The sequence below is a fragment of the Callionymus lyra genome, chromosome 4 (genome assembly GCF_982586985.1).
Source record: "Callionymus lyra chromosome 4, fCalLyr1.hap1.1, whole genome shotgun sequence".
Lineage (NCBI taxonomy): Eukaryota > Metazoa > Chordata > Actinopteri > Syngnathiformes > Callionymidae > Callionymus > Callionymus lyra.
Window position 1 is genome coordinate 8,489,607 of NC_141821.1, and position 19,345 is coordinate 8,508,951.

General features: G+C 36.1%; 1 protein-coding gene across 5 annotated transcripts in view; it reads left to right on the forward strand.

The window, feature by feature from the left end:
* The window catches only part of sorcs2 (sortilin-related VPS10 domain containing receptor 2), a 301,095-nt gene that overhangs the window by 272,150 nt on the left and 9,600 nt on the right, over nucleotides 1–19,345 (forward strand). For 3 of the 5 annotated variants that reach the window (XM_087788646.1, XM_087788644.1, XM_087788647.1), the window contains exons 10-24: nucleotides 577–723; nucleotides 1,769–1,871; nucleotides 3,351–3,427; nucleotides 3,562–3,653; nucleotides 9,563–9,670; nucleotides 11,272–11,392; nucleotides 11,474–11,607; nucleotides 12,188–12,307; nucleotides 15,163–15,334; nucleotides 15,411–15,600; nucleotides 16,182–16,315; nucleotides 17,182–17,305; nucleotides 17,391–17,503; nucleotides 18,399–18,521; nucleotides 18,585–18,684. In XM_087788646.1, the coding sequence (XP_087644772.1) occupies nucleotides 577–723; nucleotides 1,769–1,871; nucleotides 3,351–3,427; nucleotides 3,562–3,653; nucleotides 9,563–9,670; nucleotides 11,272–11,392; nucleotides 11,474–11,607; nucleotides 12,188–12,307; nucleotides 15,163–15,334; nucleotides 15,411–15,600; nucleotides 16,182–16,315; nucleotides 17,182–17,305; nucleotides 17,391–17,503; nucleotides 18,399–18,521; nucleotides 18,585–18,684 (1,858 nt within the window). The remainder of the gene's footprint in view (nucleotides 1–576; nucleotides 724–1,768; nucleotides 1,872–3,350; nucleotides 3,428–3,561; nucleotides 3,654–9,562; nucleotides 9,671–11,271; nucleotides 11,393–11,473; nucleotides 11,608–12,187; nucleotides 12,308–15,162; nucleotides 15,335–15,410; nucleotides 15,601–16,181; nucleotides 16,316–17,181; nucleotides 17,306–17,390; nucleotides 17,504–18,398; nucleotides 18,522–18,584; nucleotides 18,685–19,345) is intronic. The other 2 variants (XM_087788645.1, XM_087788649.1) reach the window with 1 other exon arrangement.

A 19,345-nucleotide genomic window follows, 5' to 3' on the forward strand; every position in this document is an offset into this window, starting at 1 on the left:
TAGACTCAGAAGTCTCTACTTTGGATACTTTTTTTTAAAGAATATAAAACATCTTTCAGACAGTAATAAACAGAATTTAAACAAGTGACATGTACTTAATTAAGTAGTGTGAAACAAATACTTTTTTGAAATACTTCAAATCTAAAAATGAACCAAAATCAGTCAAAACCTTTTTTTTTTACCATCTTGTTTAAAATCCCCTTCACACCCAACATTTAAATGCTACTGCGCAAAAAGTTGTAGAACATGTCACTTTTATTCTTAATCATGTATTTATTCTAATAAATACCTGAAATATTTTGAGTTATCAGTTTGTATCTGTGAAAGAAAACCAGTTTATATATAGTGAATTGTCACATTATGTTTTGTGTTTCTGGTGAATGGATTAATGGATTAAAGTCAATAACAAATCAATCAATAATCAAACTCTGTTTGAGGGGTATATATATATATATATATGTTTCTCCCTCGACTAGTCCCGAGTACCCGGAGAAGCCTGCAGCACCACGCGACGCTATTATGCAGAAGAGAATAATTGAATGAGTGAATACTGAATCTCCTCTTTTTCATACACAGGTCCGAGGAGTCAAAGGTGTTTTCCTGGCCAATCAGAAGGTGGACGGGAAAGTGACGACGCTCATCACCTACAACAAAGGACGAGACTGGGACCTTCTGAACCCTCCCGCCACCGACATGAATGGGAAATCCATCACATGCAAAGCTGTAAGATCAAATGTGTTTTTTTATCTGCTGTATTTATTTATTTTTCGTCCTCCTTCACCAAACACTCCCATTAAATTACTTTAACATCATTTTGACCCGTCTTATAAATATAAATTCAAATCCAGATTAGAAAACAGGCTGTGGTTCTGACTGAATCTGTATTTTAAAACTGAGTATACGTCTTTGATGTATAGCGTCCTTTATTTAACTTCACTTGTGACAGACTAGCCGCTCTATTATTGCTATTATATTTGTAGCTATGTTAGCATTTAGCTAACAGAGACCACCGAGCTATGCGGCTAATGCTAAAAATTGGTAATTTGTTTATGATTTAAATTGGCCATTTATTTTTCCAACAATCTCCCACATTTCCTTCTAAATTTGCTATGTTCCTTTTTTATACAAGCATTGCTCATCTTTACCAACAATCATTTGTAAAGTTTTTGCATTTTTATTATTGAAATTATATTTTTTTCAACAGCTATGCTTAATGAAAAAGCTGCTAGTTGTTGTTATTACTGTTACTGTTATTACTGGAAAAAAAACTAACAAAGGAATTGAGCCAATATAAAGAAAGATTTATTTTTATACATCACAGAGGCGAAGAAGTCACATCCTTTATTTAACTTTCCTTGTGACAGGTTTGATGGTAGCAAATAGGAACCTTTAGTTTAACTGTTTTATTTATGTTTAGGGTTTTTTATTTGTATATTTAGTCATGTTGCACACAACACCGAAAGAAATTCCCATTTTGTGGTTTTGCACTGAAAATTACAATGCAAATAATTCTGATTCTGATCCTTCTGTTTGAAGCCGTCGACACACAACGCAATAAATGAATGAAACTAATAGCATTTACCAAAATTCATTCATCATTAAGACGACCAAATACGTTTTCTGTTGAATTTAATCAATGGTGCCAGAATATTAACCGTGTAAAGATGGATTCTCTAGTGTCTCACGTGGATTAAGAGCATTAATTCATCATGTTTTGACGCTGATGATCGGATGAATAAATCTAATCCCTGGTGTTCGTCATGTGTAGCCGGAGTGTCACCTGCACCTGCACCTGCGCTGGGCCGACAACCCGTACGTGTCCGGGACCGTCCACACCAAAGACTCGGCTCCAGGTCTCATCATGGGTGCTGGTCAGTTACTTCATCCCTTACTTTTTGTGTTAAAAAAATACTCATTAATTACTTTCATCAACAGTAAAGGTTTAGTTTAAGGTATAACTTTTTGCATATTGATCATCTTAGCATTTAGCCAAACGTAGCCACCTAGCTATGCAACTAATGCTAACAAGTGCTAATGTTAGTTATTTTGTTTATGACTTAACTTTATTGTCAACTAAAACTCATCCAAGTATTTTGCATGCTGAAGAAGACAAATACTGTAATTTTACAAGTGACACATCTGAATTGTGTACTTTATCCAAGACTGTTGTCTCCCTCGTCATGAAATGTTTAGCTAAGTTAGCATTTAGCCGACAGAAGCCATCTAGCTATGTAACTAATGCTAGCAATTGCTGATGTAATGCTTTACACAAATGTATTTGTTTATTTTTATCAATAAAATGAACCCACTGGCAGACATACACTGTAGATCAGTTATACATCAGAATATTTTATTCATCTATTTAAATAAGTTGTTTTTCTTATTAAACATGTAGCTAAGTTAGCATTTAGCCGACAGAAGCCATCTAGCTATGTAACTAATGCTATCAATTGCTGATGTAATGCTTTACACAAATGTATTTATTTATTTTCATCAATAAGATTAACCCACTGGCAGACATACACTGTAGATGTATCAGTTATACATCAGAATATTGTATTCATCTATTTAAATAAGTTGTTTTTCTTATTTAACTTGTAGCTAAGTTAGCATTTAGCTGACAAATGCAATACAGCTATGCAGCTAATGCTAAATGCTAATGTTATCCATAAGCACGATTCTATTTATTTTTTATAATTCCACGCGACTAAGTTTTTACCAAAAAATTCCCATATTTTGAAAGTGAATTGTATTGAATTAAGTATGTTTTTATAAAAGCACTTTTATCCAGTAAACTAGCTACTACTAAACTATACTTGCTGGTAAAGCAGCTGGTACTGTGTAGATATATAAGTTACACATCAAGGTTTGATGTGACCAGAGTTTAGACATGAATACATGAAAAAAAAAATATAATATCATAACCTTACCAACTCAAATAACATTAAACAACAATATATGCTGTATGTTTTGCACACATGTATATTTGACAATCAAATAACTTGAACTTGTATAGTAAAAAAAGATTTCTATCACATAATTTTAGGTTGTGTTGTGAGGAGCCTTCATCATTTTAAAATAGATGAAATAAAATTGCTAAACTAGACAAAAATGCATTAAACTCTCAATCAAGTGATACCTGTAGAGAGCCTTTTATAAGTATTTCAACAAATGATTCTAATTATATATATTTATTCATTTAAATAGGTGCAGCTGTTGAGAATGTATTCACTCAAGCTCATGTTACTCTTACTAAAAGTGAGACAAAATAAAAAAGGAAACATATAAATAGTTTCCTCTGCTTTTGTCGCCTCAACCTCCCAAACGTGAACTCTTTATCTCCGCTTCAGGAAATCTTGGCTCCAAGCTGGTGGAGTACAAAGAGGAGATGTACGTCACCTCTGATTGTGGGAAGACATGGAGACAGGTACGAGGCATCCTCGGCTCCACTCCAGCAAATCTATCTCAGCCCTAAAGTGTTTCATCCCTTCCATCCGGCATCTTTTGAGATTTCTTTGATTGAATTTTCGCTGCTGACAAAAGCACATGTTTTTTGTGCAGGTTTTCGAGGAGGAGCATCACATCCTGTACCTGGATCACGGTGGAGTCATTGTTGCTATCAAAGACACGTCAATCCCTCTCAAGATACTGAAGTAAGACTTTGCGTTGCCATGGAGATTCCTCTGACTGTCGCTTATTCAACTAAATTTTTTTTTTTTAATCTCAGTGTTTTGGTTAAGGACTTTATTTTAACACCTTGTGTTAACTCTGGGTCAAGGTGACCCAAAGGCCTGAAAACAAATGTGTTTGTGGTATCCCTTGTGTTAACTCTGGGTCAAGGTGAACGACTTCCACCACTGCATATGTATTTATGGGAGCCACGGAGGTTGGTGACCTTGACAACACAAGCTAAACCACAAACACACAATTTGTTTTGGGGTCACCTTGACCCAGAGATAACACAACAGTTAATAATATAATCTATTTGGGCCTTTCTGATTCAGCTGCATTAGCATCAACAATGTTTCTGCGTCAAATATATTTGCTATGTTTGGTTCATATTTTACTTTCAATCTGAGCTAATATGCATCAAACACCAGATTATTTTTCTTATTTAGCATTTTAGCTACATTTGCATTTTTATACAAGCGCTTTTATTCACTAAATAATTCTTTGTATGGAAGTATATCAGTTATGTTAGAATATTGGATGGTTGAATTAAAAATTTCAAATGTTTAAACTTTGATCTTCTTTTTTTATTTAAATGTGTATTTAGGTTAAATTACTTAATTGGATTAAATGATTTGTAAACTGAAAAGATTGAATTCAGTTGTTTTTTTTAAATAATCTTCAATTTATTAATAATCAATTTAAACAGTTGGCATGTTTTAAAAATGAATGCATTTATTTTACACATAGAGTTTGATATTCTTATTTCAATAATGAAACAATAATTTACCAAAAGCCTTTTAAAATTAAATGTAAAGTTGTTTTGCGATTGCAATGTAAAAATGTTTGTTATAATATTGCCATTTAACAAGACTCTTGAGACACTCGTTTAAACTTATTTATTCACACCAACCGTAATAACAAGCTTTAGTTCCAAAATGGCTGAAATATTATCGTTGCTCTGAAATCCTGCTATGACGAGTTGAAGCGCCAGTGCCTCTGTGTCGTCACATGATCCTCTTTGCGTCACGTGATTGGCTGAAAGCTGTCAAGTAGCTCAGTACTCTTCTGGTATTGCCCGGTGACAAACCAACAAAATTAATAAAATATTCAATTTAATTATTGGAATAAGAACATTAAACTGTATTTGTCAAAATATTTAATTCATTATTTAAAAAAAATTAATGCTTAAATATAGGAGAACTTGTAGTTTCAACATGGACATGTTAAATTCAACCATTCGATGTTCTGATGCCGCTGATATACTCACATATTTATTGCTGCAAAAACAAATATGAATACTGTTGTTTTTTTCCTCATTATTAAATGTGTATATGTACGATGTTTCTTTTGGTCCAATCACTCCTCATCCAGACATTTTCCAGCACAGAATGATGGTATCTTTTCGACTTTGCTAATAAGGCTAAAGTAATAAGAGCGTGGAGATAAGACTCACTAAAAAACACTTATCTCAGATGGTAATCAAATGACCTTTCAGTTGATCTCTATCTGTCCCTTACTTTTCCACTCTTTTTAACCAGCTCAGGGAACATCTCAAAGTGTATTTTTAGTCACTTAATTACATTTAAAAAAAAGACTTTCACTGTGTGTACCGAGACGTGCAGGAGTCTTTGCTTTTGTCTGCACCAGGACTGAATAAATGCTGATTTATATCATCGCTCGTTGCTCTGCAGCTTGAAGCAGATGCTTCTCCGGCCATCCTTGTAAAAGTTAACAGCCGCTCTGTTACATCGCACAGGTCTGTGGGAGGGAATGACTTATGTCATCTTAGCTTCCCTCACAGATGTTTGCTTATTCGACCATCTACTAGAAACCTGGTTCTAGTAAATCAAGTGTTTTGATACGTCTTGCAAACCTCAATTAGATCCTGAAAAACTGTATTTTATTATTATGAAACTTTTTCTTTTTTTTTAAACACTGATGCCCTTTGCTGAAACTTCCTGTTGATGTTACAAAAATCTTTGTTTGCCCTTTTCTTTGAATTTGAGGCTATATTTTTGGACTAATACTCTAATATGCTGTTTTCGGTAGACGTCAAAAAGTTAATGACGTATCATAATTACTGTCAAGAAGGATCAACTTTAAAATTCTTTTAAAATTCTGGTTCTTACTTTCAGATCTATTCATTGTCAGACTCCTCCTTACATCACTGATCTGATCCAGCCTTACACCCCAGCTCGGGCTCTGAGGTCTGTGGATCAGAATCTACTGATGGTTCCTGAACACGGTTCAGGACCAGAGGAGAGAAATCTTTTCAGGCTGTTGCTCCTAAGCTTTGGAACGATCTTCCTCTCTCTTTGCGCTTGATGGATCTACTGACTCCTTTAAGAAACATCTTAAGACGTTTCTATTTGTTCAGGCTTTTCCTTGATTTTCTGGAACTCCTGTGTTGTTCTCAGTATTATCTTGTTTAAGCGCTTTGTGACCCTGGTCTAGAAAAGCGCTATATAAATAAATATTACTAACTTACTTACTTACTTTCTAGCTTGCTGCCTTTGTGTGTGAAGTCTGTATGTTCTCCTTTATAGAATACCAGGAGTACCATATTGAGGCATTTTAAAAGTCATTGGAAAAAGAGACATTGACAGGAAAAACATACAAACGTATAGATGGAAATACAATTAAATGTGTATAAATACAATCATTTATATGGCTATGGGGTAATAAATAAATGTATAAATGTGTATAAAAATATGGAAATATTAATTATGTTCAGAAAACTTGCTGGATTCAACCACCATCCGCCAAGTGGTGACCACTTATGTTTTAAATAATGGCTGCATATGTGGAGCCATCCCTCTCAACAACCCTCTCAGTAAAGGTGACCTGAACAGCTCCTATAATGCTTTGCCGCCCAGCCAACAGAGCGGCGCCGTCGATCACTTTTGATGCAGAACTTCTAATACAGTATTAAAGTGAAAAAATGGTCTTCAGTCAACAGAGCAGTGTGAAGAAGGGCATCATATACTGTGTGCAAAATAAAAATCCATGAAACAGCAAAGCTTGAGGAAGATGAACCGCGATATAGTGAGATATAAGTTCACAGTGGGCAAATAGAAGACGATCAATACATAATAACAGATACACTGTATAACCTAAAAAGAGACCAAAAACAAACTATTAAAACTAAAAAAATACATTTTCTTTAAATGTATTCAGCATTCACCAGCTAATATTTGGAGTGTTGACCTGAATATTGCTTAACAAATTAGCTGCCCATGGACATTAATCTTTGAGCAGCCACATTAAAGGTTTACATTTCCAACAATAATGTCATGTCTTCTTTAGTGCACTATTTTCTGTTGTAACTGTGTGTATCAACGCAACGTCATTTGCAAAGTTTGCCTCAATTTAATCCTCACGATGTAAAAAAAAAACTCCAGTTATCCCCAATCAATTTGATCCTCTTACTGAAGTCATTTTAGTATTCATATCAACTTACTACGACATCTGCGGAGGATTAAAAATGGAGCGAGGCATTAGCAGTTCTCAGGTTTCCAAATACTTTTTCAAATCTCAGATTTGTGTTTGCATCAGGACCACCGTCGGAGGCTGTGTGTGTGTGCGTGTGCGTGTGTGTGTGTGTGTGCGCGTGTGTGTGTGTGTGTGTGTGTTTGTGTGTGTGTGTGTGTGTGTGTGTGTGTGTGTGTGAGGCCTGGAAGGAGATTTATGATCTTGCTAATCTGTTTGATTACAAGGTCATTACGTCGACTCAATTTCTAGTATCTCCTCGGACATTAGTGGCAGATAATGAGATCGAATTGATTATGTGACTGAGGACACTTTGAGGGATGAAGTCCCGCTGATTCTTCACGGGCCAAGAGGGTCACCAAGTTGAGCCGCAGTGGAAACATCAAAGTGGCACCAGATTTCTTTTTGATGAAGTTCCTTAAATAGATGAGGAAAACTCAACTGATAAGCTTCATTTAAATAAGCTGTCTCACTACTTTATAGTTTCTTTTAAGACATTTTAAGTGGCCCGTCAAATGTTTGGTTAAAAGGCAGAGTCATTTTCGGTTAATGTTGAGGCTTTTCGTGATTTCAGATAAGAGACGGAACTTGTTTGTTGAAGAAAACAACACATTTTACACATTATTACAATTTAACCCTTAACTCAGAAAACGACTCATATTACTAATTTGATAAAACCTACATCTTGTTGGTCCACAACTGGGACTGCCAACGGCTTAAAAGTTTGAGACCCACTTAGCTGATACATAAACATGAATAAAAATAGACAGAAAGTTTGGGTCATCACCTCTTTGTCTGTCGCTATAATCTCTGGTTGCTGTGACAACAAAAGTAAAACTTATAATGTAACCATTCTATCTATAGTCCAAGTTTGTTTACCAGTTGGTGAAGTGTTTTACAAATTTTGCATTTAGGCTGCTTAGGTTGGTTCATTGTTTGCAAGTATATTCCAAAGCTTACCAGTACAAATAAACGAATATAAAAAATAAAATAGTAAGTAAGTAAGTAATATTTATTTATATAGTGCTTTTCTAGACCAGGGTCACAAAGCGCTTAAACAAACAAAACAATACTCAAAAAAGTATATACACTTTAAAGATCAAGATAATACTGAGAACAACACAGGAGTTCCAGAAAATCAAGGAAAAGCCTGAACAAATAGAAACGTCTTAAGATGTTTCTTAAAGGAGTCAGTAGATCCATCAAGCGCAAAGAGAGAGGAAGATCGTTCCAAAGCTTAGGAGCAACAGCCTGAAAAGATTTCTCTCTTCTGGTCCTGAGTCGTGTGCGTGGAACCATAAGTAGATTCTGATCCACAGACCTCAGAGCCCGAGCTGGGGTGTAAGGCTGGATCAGATCACTGATGTAAGGAGGAGCCTGACCATGAATAGATCTGAAAGTAAGAACCAGAATTTTAAAGTTGATCCTGAAAGAAACTGGAAGCCAGTGAAGAGTTTTAAGGATCTGAGAAATGTGAGTTCTTCTACTAGAGCGGGTTAGAATTCTCGCTGCAGAATCCCTATAAAAGATATATAAGATTTTATATTAAATATAAAATCTTGACATGTTTTTATACGTTCTGTTCACATTTGAGGTTATTTCAATTAGAAATGACAGAAATATTGACCTAGCAGCAGGTTTCGCCAATAAAAGAGTGAGCATAACGAAAAATGTTGAGGTTTTAACTGTCAAGAGGCAAAGCAGGCGTATTACACTGAAACACACAAGGGGCCAAAATATTTAAGTAGTTAATGACGCAGCCGTAACAAAAATACCTAACAGTGGGGACACACAGAAACTTGTACTCGTACACTTAGAAAGTATAGTCAATGCTTTGTTTTTTGGTTTGTTTTTTACAAGTCTTCAATTACGCATGCATGCCTTCTGGATAACAAGTAGATTATGTAGTTACGTCAATGCAACTTAATAGTACGAGTACACATCTCATGTTACCGGTATGTGGGACTTTTGCACCCGTTCTGACATCATAGATTCGTATATAGATAGTCATCTATAGAGTTTTTCTTACTTATTTTTTTACTCATTTTATCTCTTCGAACGGGACAAAAAATTGATCCTGGCGTGTTCAGCAGGCTAATAATACTTTATTCATTAAGTCAGTACTTTTTTTTTTAGTAAAGGTCAATACAATAGAACATATAAAAAATCCTTGTAAAAGAGAGACAGGTATTGTATTATATAGGGTATTGTGTTGGTCTAGCTTGAAACAGAGTGCTTAAAAAAATAAAGCACTGCAAAGTTCTTCCCTTCTTTCTTTTCCTCGCTGTAAGTGAAACCCTAATAAGGCGAATTCACCTCATAAAAAGTCGACAGATTGAAGTCAAAGTCAAGCCAGAGTCTCGATATTGTGCATTATTGATTCATGGTCCTCTCTTGACAGGTTTAGTGTGGATGAAGGACGAACTTGGACCGTGCACAATTTCACCAGCACCTCCGTCTTCGTCGATGGACTTCTGAGCGAGCCGGGAGACGAGACTCTGGTGATGACGTGAGTGAAATGCCCCAAAAAAATTAAACGATGGAACGTTATTGATGACATCTCACCGCAGCCGCAGTCATTCAATTTTTCCGGATGCATAGGTGCTTCACCTTAAAACCGTTGAAATATTTAATCATTTAAAAAACAGCATGTTCAATGGCCCTATATCACAAACTCAAATTATCACATGTAAAAAATTAAATTAAAATTATTTCAAGAATAATCTTTTGTCTTTTAAAGCTTTTCTTTATTTAATAATTGACATTTGTTCGTAGTCCATCCACTCTCTTGGTGACAAACTCTCCATCAGTCAGTTAGCTGCAGTGATACCAGCCTGAGATAAGAGCAGATAACGTTTTCTACCTGTAATCTGCCGAGAAGGGCAAAGACTTGGGTTTAAAAAACACACTCAGTGTCACGTAGACACACAGCGCGCGATCACAACTACCTTGTATTTCGTCCGACACTCACGCGGGGGGACGTCGTCCATCTGGCTGCAAAGATAGCGTCTTGGGACAAGTAGGGGTGAGGAGGCCCCTTCATGTCTGACAGATTAGGCAGGCTCTATTTTCTCGCCACACACTTTCGATTTTCCAACGGCACAGCCCAGTAATGAAGTCTTTGGTCGGTGACTTCGCCCGCAAGGACGTGTGACAGAGCCGAGGGTGACCAGCACTCAGCCTTGAATGATCCAGAGTTGGATCTTAAATATTGTGCATTTCAATGATAAATCAAATGTTTTCTGGTTATATTTTTTATATGTTTTATGCCTTTTTTTTTACAGTCCAAAAACATTTTAAACATGAATAAAACTGTCTGTTTTTGCTATGAAATATCATTAAATTAAATCATTAATTAACAATAAGGGAACAGGAAGTTAATAAATACTTCACAATAATAAGTCTTATGTTATGAACGGTCTTCACATTTACCACTGTTTTATTATGACAATTGTATTTGTGTGTGCTTTTGCACTACTTCTGTATATTGCCATAGTGTAGTAGTTCATTATTATTCTTTCATTATCATACTACTGTTATTATTGTTTTACTATTATTATATTATTATTGTTACTTTTGATGTTGGTTTTACACACATTAATTAGTACTAAATAATGTTCGCTAATCTAGAGTGTTGCTAAAATTCCAGATAGTTTTAGAACAACAAGTATGTCTTTTTTTAAATACATAACAATACATGGCTTATCTTTTTACTAAAATGATGAAACTTTGTATTTATATATATTTTTTTATTTTATTATCTAATAATTTGTAATCACTGGGGATGTAATTAAACATGCATATTTTTCGACTATTAAAAATAAATAGCTTTTTTACATCCCAGAAATTACATTAAATATCCATTCATCCCACCCTACTGTATAGAAGAGTTTACCAGATTAACATTAATGGATATATTTTTGGAATATATGGATATTTTGTGAAATGTATAACTCATGTTGTATAGTTGCATATTTATACAAAATAAAAGATGTGTTGTTGTAAACACCAATCGATGTGTATTAAAACTGCTCTGTTTAATGTCAACGTTGTTGCCTAAATACTAGTTGATAATAATAACTAATGCTGTGTGAATATTTTTGTTTTCAGTGTTTTTGGCCACATCAGCTACAGGTCGGATTGGGAGTTGGTCAAAGTTGACTTCAGACAGTCCTTCCCCCGTCAGTGTACAGAGTCCGACTACGACTCCTGGCAGCTCACCAACCTCCAGGTAACACTCCAGCGCTTTTGGATTTATATTTGTTTCTTAGTGGATTTGTCGTTTATCAATTTCCATTTCTGATTTTTTCAGGGAGAAGCCTGCATCATGGGGCAGCAGCGCAGCTTCAGAAAGAGGAAAGACGTATCGTTTTGTATCAAAGGAAAGAACTACACGTCGGCTCTCAGCACCAAACCCTGTCAGTGCGGCGAGAAAGACTTCAACTGGTGAGAGAACATCCTGTTCAGTTAAACAAGCCGATGGTGTCAAAATAAATCGTCAAAACACGTTCGAACAGTCAGGAGAAGGAAAAACATTTGAGTGTTTGTCGGATAATGCATCAAATGTTATGTGGTTTTAGTTAATGTGACTTTTATTTAGATCTACTGCCAGGATTTAAGGAAACAGATACGCATCTACAGTGTCTTAAGAGCCAAACTCAAGGGCGAAATCCAGTGTCATTGGTTGATGTTTGTGTTAATATGGTTAAGATGAGGAGCAGAGATCAGTGTCCAATAAGAAACAAATGTAGAGGAAAATGCATTTCAATTGGTGTTTGATAAAATGAGGACAAACTCTGATGATTAAGAAGGATTGAGCCGCCAATAATAAAAATAAACCTTTTGTTTTTGCCGAATTATCAACCACTAAGAGATCTTGGCCCCTTGTGTGTTTCAGTGTAATACGCCTGCTTTGCCTGTTTATGGTTCAGAACCTCAGAATGTTTTGTTATGCAGATGACTCACTGTTTTATTGCCGAGACCTGCCGCCAGCGAATCAAATTAGAGAATGTCTTTATGTGTCCAGTGACTACGGCTTCGAGCGCTCGCAGACTGATGCGGACCTCTGCGTCCCGGATTTCTGGCACGATCCACAATCGCCACCGGATGACTGTCATCTGGGCCAAACCTACGAGTCCAGTACTGGGTCAGTGCTCAACTTCAAACAACCAAAAATCGTTTTTTCATTAAAATAGTTGAAACTAACTGCTCATCTTTAGGAAGCACAATCCACAAGCTTTTTCTTTCACTTACTGTCTTTGTGCACGCTTGTGCTTCCTTAAGGCACTTTCCTCTCATGTTCATGTAAAAACACAAAGCCGGCACACTTTGAAGCTGAGATATTCCTGTTGGCCAGAGAGCTCTCCTCGAGCTCGCCTCAGGTGGATCCACTGAGCTACCACTTCGTTGTCACCAGATTCTTCCTGGCAAACGAATGACTCACATCGACTCAATATTTCATAGTTTTTTGAGGCGAACAGCCCCTCAAGCTTTAAAGTCTTCACCTCCTGTTTGAATTATTTTTAAAGAGTATAAATCAAAGCCTCTTTGTCTCTTAACACTTCATCTTTGGCGCTACAGAAGAACCAGAGAAGACGACCAGGGAGAGGCTTTTATTCAGTAGTAATATTATACAAGAATCCAGTATTTTCCTTTTCCTGCAGCTCAACGTGTTTTTGTTCCTTTTATTTTATTTACTACGCCATATTATGTTTGTTTTTCAACACAGTATAGGTAAATAAAGTCAGGTTCAAGTCACAAACTTAGTAGTGATGGATTGATGAAGCTTCGTGAAGCCTTATTTTAGGAGTCCACTAGATGTCAATCTTTGCTTTATAATGTAAGTAAGTAAGTAAGTAAGCAAGTAATATTTGTAGAGCGCTTTTCCAGAAAGCACTTAAACAATTAAAACAATACCTGACCAAATATTTGCTTAAAATATCAAGACAACACAGACACAAACACAGGAGTCTCAGAGAATCAAGGAAAAGCTCAAATAAAAGTGTCTTAAGATGTTTCTTGAAGGAGTCAGTAGATCATTAAAAGCAGAGATGGTTCCAAAGCTTAGGAGCAACAGTCTGGAAGGATTTCTCTCCTCTGGGCCTGAAGCGTGTTCAGGAACCATCAGTAGATTCTGATCCACAGACCTCAGAGCCCGAGCTGGGGTGTAAGTCTGGATCTCTGATGCAAGGTCTGACCATGAATAGATCTGAAAGTAAGAACCAGAATTTTAAGTTGATCATGAAAGAAACTGGCAGCCAGTGAAGAGATTTAAGGATCTGAGAAATGTGAGTTCTTCTACTAGAGCAGCTCAGAATTCTCGTTGCAGAGTTCTGTATCAACTGCAGGTGAAACAGCTCCTTCTTGTTAAGACATGAAAACAAACTATATTGCTTTGAACAGATATTCTATTCAAATCTCACATTGGTTTTAAACTTAGGGCGCCACCTACTGACCTTTTAAAGAATGATACTGTTTCATGAAGCTTCATGAAGCACCTTATATTCTAGTGGAGATGTCACTGTTTGCTCTATAATGTATCGGTTGAACAGATTTTATACTGAAACCTCAAATCAACTGTGGGCGCCACTTACTGGAAACGAAAATATGACACTGTTTCATGAAGCTTCACCAGCCCTTATCACCCCAAGTACCAAAAGAAAATGATGCGACGTTGCAAGAGATGGTCGTCCATTTTATGCTCCATCTAAGATCAAATCCGTTTATTTGATTGACAAGTTGACAATTGATTGACATTTGTCATATGCATAAGTGATGAAATGAAATTCATGAAATATTATAGTATTTTTAGGAGAATGCTTCACATCGACCCATCACTAGTGTTTAGTTGTTGAACTTTCTCTGATCTTCTTTTCCCCCTTTTTTTTTAAATGAGCTCATATCATTAGATCGTGATCCAAGACTCTCTAGAGTCGGCTGATCTAAGAGTCTCTTTTTTTTAAAGCCTTTTCTCTTTCACAGCTGAGTTCCCATCTTTACTCTCGTTTGTCTGTCATTAGCACGAGCGCCAATTAGCAACAATTATCCGCATCTGTGTTCGCGCTTCCTCAACAACACTGTTGTTTCATCGGCCTGCTCTATGGGAGTGGATCAGAACCATCAGAATATTAAATACATCACGTATGAGGAGGTGTTGTTTTTATTCATTGAAATAAAATATAAAATATTTTCCAAATTATTTAAATGTTTTTTTACAGATCTAATTTGACATTCTAATTAATGTTAGAACTATTATACCTTTATAGCATGTTATTACTGAATAAAATGCCAGTCAGAAACCTTTATTTTCCAGTATAGTAAACACAACACACAATTTCTATGTGGCTAATTACAGAATAAAATAATTAAATTATATAACTAAAATATAAAAACCAGACATTACCATAAAATGGCATATCAATAAGGCTACAACAACATTTATCTTTGATTAGATTGAATAATAAACTCAAACTCAATGATTTATACCAACATTTTATATTTAATTAAAAAGGCTATGAATTAAATTGCATTTAGAGAATTCATTTTTGGATTTATTGGAGAAAAAAAAAATCAAACTCTGTTAAAAAAAATAAACCTTTGTTCAAAAACTTTTCTAGCTATGAAAATATTGAATTCAAGTGTTTAGAAAAATAATAGTAATAATAAATTCAGTTTTAACATTTTAACTCCACCGTTGAATATTCTGTTTGCTCGGATATACTTCAGCACTTCTTTTCTCATCTAACACTATAAAAATCAAGTCATTGTATTTTCTGTTCATTTTAATTCATCTTTTTATTTTAAACGTGTTATAAACGTCCTGTCCAGGGTCTCCCCTGCCTCTCGCCCTATGATACTGGGATAGGCTCCAGTCTTCCCGCGACCCCGACAAGGGATAAAGCGGTAGAAAATGAATGAATGAATGAACTTTTTGTTAGAATTATTGTAGCTTCATCATTTTTCTGAACAAACCAAGCACTGACAGACGACCTCTTCTCTCAGCTATCGGAAGCTGGTATCGAATGTGTGCGAAGGAGGGATGAACAAGCAGGACCGAGCCAAGAAGAGCAGCTGTCCTCAGCTGCCCCCCAGAGGACTACAAGTGGGCATCAAAGGGCAGATGCTGGCCGTGGCGCCGGGTGATGACATCACATTCATCGTCCACCAGGAGGAGGTGAGAACGTCCACGTGTTGAAACCATCCTACTCTTGGTTCAGGAGGAGTGACTTGTCGTGCTCTGTGGTTCCGAGCAGGGAGACACCAGCAAGACCAAGTACGTGGTGGACCTGGGCGACGGCGTTCGGGCCATTTACCAGAACCTGACTGTGACCGACGAACCCATCCAGCACCGTTACGAACGTCCTGGCGTGTACAGAGTCACCGTGCAGGCGGAGAACATGTCAGGCCACGACAAGGCCACGATGTACATCCAGGTCACAGGTCAGACTCGGTTCCACTCTACTTGAGTTTTTCATTGGAAGACGAGATTGTGACACACAAAACAACAACAAACAAGTCAGGGGGGAAGAATGTTTTTTTGGAGAGTAAACATGTCAAACCTGCTGAGGTTCTTTCAGAATAAAAACTCAACTGGACAACAGGAAACACAATAAGTGAAACGAATAAAATAAAAGTAATTAAAAAAGTATTATTAGTATTATAATGCATGAATATAAAATATTGAAAAATAGTAATACCTGACATTTAAAATTAAATATAATTAAAAAATGTAAAAACAAATGTAATGTTAATGTGGGTGAAGAGATATTAGGGGACAAAAGATACATTTCAAAATGATTTGGGTCCAGAATGAGATTCTGGAGCCATTTTTCCAAACAGAGCCTGGAACGATCCAGAAGAAACTGTTGACTCTACAAAAAGACCTTTAACATAAACTCACTTTCAATGATGTATTTTGTTGTTGATTTACTTACTTGTCTAGAGCAACATAAGGTCAGTTTCTGTCTGCACTTCATGGTCAACCAGCTTTTCAAAAAAATCTTCTGTAAACATTCTTGCAGCACCGCTGCAGGAAGTTCACCTGGAAGTGATTCCAATCGCCAGGAGGCACCAGGAGGTCAATCTAACAGCTGTAGTTCTTCCTGCTGAGGCCAACAGCACCGTGTTCTACTGGTGGGTCGGAGACAGTCTGCAGGTAAATGACTTGATATAAAATGTATATATATCTGTTTATTTATTTTTTAATAAACAGTTAAAAACAGTTTGACTTTGAGAGACGATCCTAAGCTCGGTCAATGGGGACACCCAGTGGCCTTGACTAGAGTTGCAGCTCAAATTGCTCCAGATTAAATAAGAAAAATTCTCTCTTTGAAAATGTTTATATTTCTGCGTCAATCTATGATCATAAGAAGTCATTTCTTTTTATTCTGTTAGTAAACAATTTGACAGAAATATTGGGTGGATTTTAAGTAACCTTCAGGATCCCCTCCCATTATATTTTACATTAAAATTAACCAAGTTTATAAAATCCAATAAATATATATATTTTTTTTTTATAGATCTTCAGTAACTTTGTTCAGCTAATTGCTCCCTGTTGCATTGAAAATATTTCTTCCTTAATGTATTTTAAACTTTTATATTTTGCTTAGTTTTTTTTCAATTATTCCATTCAGGGAATAATTAATTAATGTCATGAAATCAAATGAAACGATTTTTAATATTTTGGAAGTTTGTCAATATTCTTTTCTTGATAAATAACAACAGTTCCTCAGATTCAAGTTTAATTAAAACATAATGAATGATTTCTAATTAAGAATGTATTTTAGAGATTCAACAAATAAATCCTGAGGATTAAAACAAAACAAACATGGACAAAATTAAATAAGTATATAAAGTTAATTAAACTTATAATTATAATTATTCTCTCAAATGTTAATGTATTTTCTATTTCTCATGTTTGCTTTTTGTTTCTTTTTTTTAATTGTGTCTGTAAGCCCTTTACGAAATAAAAATTGAAATAAATAAATAACTCCAAACCGTGTGCTTACTTTATATTCAAAGCCGACGCTGACGCTTCAGAACAGCCTGCTGACCCGTTTCACTGAGACCGGAGAAGTTTCCGTCACAGTCCAGGCCTCCAACGGCAGGTCCATGGTGCAGGACACCCGTACTGTGCAGGTCTACGGTGAGTCTCGCCTTTGATTCTCACATTCATCCGCAGGATTTCAGTTTTAGTAGGTTGTGACTTTTCAATGTCACTTCTCTTTCAGACAACTTCCAGATCATCCCTCTGAGCTTCAGCAGGAACGTGGACCGCCTGAACCCCAACATCCCTGAGTGGAGGGAGGACGTCGGTCATGTGATCAGCAAAATACTGACAAAGGTAAACTTTTGTTTTTATCTTTAATAAGACATCAAAAGAGGCATGGGTTTGATTTCTACCTCAATTCCACTATTGGACCCAACATGCATGCTTTCCCTGTTTGTATGTTCTTGCTTAGGTTTTCTCTCGACACTCCAGTTTCCTCCCACAGTCCAAAAAAAAAACAGTTATTAAAGTCTTCTGCAGTTCTGAACATGTGGACCTTTACTCGACACATTGAAGTCCAAACCTTGCATCACAACTTCATTTTCCTTTATTTAGAATCATTTATAAAAACTAATGTGACTGTACATTTTCAGAAAAAAATCAATAAAAGTTTGTTTAATCATGGCTTAATATATAAAAGCTTCTTCTGACCATATCTTTTAGGGTTTTTATTAAACAATCGATCAAATTAAATCAGAAAACTGTCTTTTATTTATGCTATTAAACATGTATTTACAGAAAATAAATCACAATAATAATACATTAATTAATTATTTATCTTAGCTTAAACATCACAGGGTGATCCTTATAAAGTCTTAAACGGCATTAATTAATATAAAAATAGGCCCTAAATTAACATTAAAAAGTCAAATTTTAAAAACACATAAGTAAGATGCTATTAACTTATTTGTTTATTCTACGACGCATGTTGTAGAATTTTCTTTTTTAATTTAGAACGATTGGAATCTAAAATGACTTTATTTTATGTTAAAAATACACATTTAGGTAAAATTGTAGCTGAAATATTTGTAATTCATGTGTTTTTTTTCCTTTTTGATTGATTGTTGAAACGGTCTTTGTATTCAAAAAGCATTAGCAACATGAAAATGAGAAGTATTTGTGCGACGCAAAATGCTTTTGTCGAGCCAGACGGAGCACATGAGGTGTTAATGTCGTGTCTAACCCTCAGATCACCGGCGTGCCTCAGGACTCTGTGGTCACGGTGGTGAGGGCAGGACTCCCCACGTCCGCCGACCTCTTCATCCTCCCTCTGGACGACCAGCCGACCAAGAGGAGCGTCTTCGTGGACAAGGTCAGCGACTCTCGCGTCTCACGATTTCTTCAAATTCAACGTGAATATTTTTGTCGTCCTCAGCGCATTCCCGCCGTCATCCAGGCCTTCAACGACCGCAACGTCAGCTTCGTGGTAAGAGGAGGTCAACAGGTGCTGGTGATGCTGGCCGACCCAAACGCAGGTGAGCTTCTCCTCGTGCCTCTTTCTCGTTTTTTTTTTCCTAGATCTCTGCGTCTTTATTTGCATTTGGTGATGGATGTTGTGTATTTTCAAGGGCTGGGTCTAGTTGCTAATGACTCCAGTGTTCCAGCAGCAGACTCTGGTGCGTGTAACGATCCACTAACTGTTGCTTCTCTCTCTGGACGCTCCTAACCTCGACACCGACTCTGCTTCTGTGTGCTTTTCCTCAAAGTCCGTAACAAACGTGTGCTTCGTGGATCTGAGCTTGTTTTCTTTCAACTGCCCGAGTTTTATTGATGATTCTGAGACGTGTTGTCATGACTTTGATTGATGACTGTTGACACTAATATAGTAAGTAAGTAAGTAAGTAAGTAATATTTATTTATATAGCGCTTTTCGAGACCAGGGTCACAAAGCGCTTAAACAATCAAAACAATACTCAAAAAAGTATATACTTTAAAGATCAAGATAATACTGAGAACAACACAGGGGTATCAGAAAATCAAGGAAAAGCCTGAACAAATAGAAACGTCTTAAGATATACCATTATTATGTTACATTTGTAAGGATTTGAATTTTCAAATATCTAATTTAAAAGGTTTATTTTTTAAATATTGGAATTACAAAACTCTGTGTTGAAAACACTAAAATGTTGTTTATAA